The following is a 1,642-nucleotide window of genomic DNA, read 5'->3' as shown; positions in this document are numbered from 1 at the left end:
GCAGCTCTGCCATACACTGGTTGAAGCTCCAGAAGCCGATGGTTGCAGCAAAAAGGACGTCTAGTGCGTCAATGGGCTCTCAAATTTTTTGGCACTCTGCAGGGTGCGGTTCCAGCTCTGCTACGTACCAGTTGCAGCATCTCGCCATGGCGTGGAGACGGGGTGTGTGTGGTAGCGTGGTGGTCGCCTCCTGTGCTCGTGCAAAGAAAAAAGAAGGAAGGGGCGGGAGGAAGAAGAGAGCCACAGAGAAAAAAAAAAGGAAAGGAAGGTGGTGGGCCAGGCACACGTGGGTTACGTGGGGCGACTAGTCAAACTTGTGCGGGAGCAAACTCGGTCCGCTGGATTGTGCGCTATCGCACGGTAAGCGAGCGACCGGCGCAGTTTTCGGCCGGCTCGCCGTTGTTTAACGTTTCCCTTTCTATTTTATAAGCACAACTTACAAGAGACACACAATTATGAGGTCTTTTTTCATCTTGTCCTCATGTATAGAAAAATTACAAACAACTGTAAAAAACAAAAAGCAAACAAACTCCCTGCGAAGATTCATGTGACGGAAAACGATAGGCGGCGAGATGGCCACATGGCCCATACACTCCACCCCACCACGATTCGCGCTGTTCACATCGCCTTGCCCTTTTGACAAGTGTCGTGCTGCTCGTGGCCCTCTGCTCAGCTCAACCCCGTTCGTCCCTGCAACTGCAAGAGCATAAAGTGTGCAGACGCGCGCCTCAACCTCCAACCCCTCGAGAGCCATCGCTCACACCCTCCATTCCCTCTTGCTTCTTGTAGCTTGCCGATCCGTGTCTGCTGCACTCTCTGGCCATGGCAGCTGCGAGGCTGGGTCTGCCGCGGTTGATGCTGGCGATGCTTGTACTGGTGGCATTGCTCGGTGTCGGCGTCGACGGGAGGAACCACGTACACAAGAAGCCTCCTCGTGCGGGCGCTAGCTCTCGGCACAGCAGGGTCGGCGCGAAGGTGGGCACGGTGGCGTCGTCGCCGGCCGTTCCACCGGACGACGACGCGACGGCTCCCGCGCCGCCGCCGGGCGGCATTGTCCCGTCTGACCCCGCCACGCCGTTCCGGCCGGAGCCGTGCGTGTTCGACGTCCGGGCGTACGGCGCGACGGGGGAGAGCACGGCGGACGACACGGAGGCCTTCCGGGCGGCGTGGAAGGCGGCCTGCGCCGTCGAGTCGGCCGTGCTGCTGGTGCCGTCCGACGGCACCTTCACCATCTCCACCACCACCTTCTCCGGGCCGTGCAAGCCCGGCCTCGTGTTCCAAGTACGTACTCGCTTGAACTTGGTCAAAACCATGCGCGTGCTTATGTGATTCCTTTTGGGCAAAATGTATTCCAAGCTACCAGTTATTGACACCACATATATATAACTTGTCTGTGGATGATGACATTGATCGCGGTGGTGCATGAGTAAGCAATTATCAGTGGGAAGCTAGATTAGATGAAAGAGGTCTCTGCCATTGTTACCCCTCTCCCTCTTCCTCTCCCCGGAGTCATCTCTCTCGTTCTCATCATGAAGCTACGAGAAGAGCGGACGGAGCAGCTACGAGAATTTGACCGGGAGTCACGTGTGGTAGAGGAAGGAGACAAGAGTGGGAGGAGTCACGGAGAGGAAAAGACCACAGC

At 57.3% G+C, this 1,642-nt stretch overlaps 1 protein-coding gene across 1 annotated transcript in view; it reads left to right on the top strand.

Moving 5' to 3' along the window:
- The first annotated feature begins 697 nt into the window (after positions 1 to 697).
- LOC123168859 (polygalacturonase At1g48100) overlaps positions 698 to 1,642 on the top strand; it is a 3,353-nt gene continuing 2,408 nt past the window's right edge. The window contains exon 1 of the mRNA XM_044586721.1: positions 698 to 1,281. Coding sequence (XP_044442656.1) covers positions 823 to 1,281 — 459 coding nt within the window. The 5' untranslated portion in view covers positions 698 to 822. The remainder of the gene's footprint in view (positions 1,282 to 1,642) is intronic.

This window comes from Triticum aestivum, chromosome 7D, assembly GCF_018294505.1.
Source record: "Triticum aestivum cultivar Chinese Spring chromosome 7D, IWGSC CS RefSeq v2.1, whole genome shotgun sequence".
Classification (NCBI taxonomy): Eukaryota; Viridiplantae; Streptophyta; class Magnoliopsida; order Poales; family Poaceae; genus Triticum; species Triticum aestivum.
The sequence above is the reverse complement of the archived record's forward strand: the minus strand, read 5'-3'. Positions and strand labels throughout refer to the sequence as shown.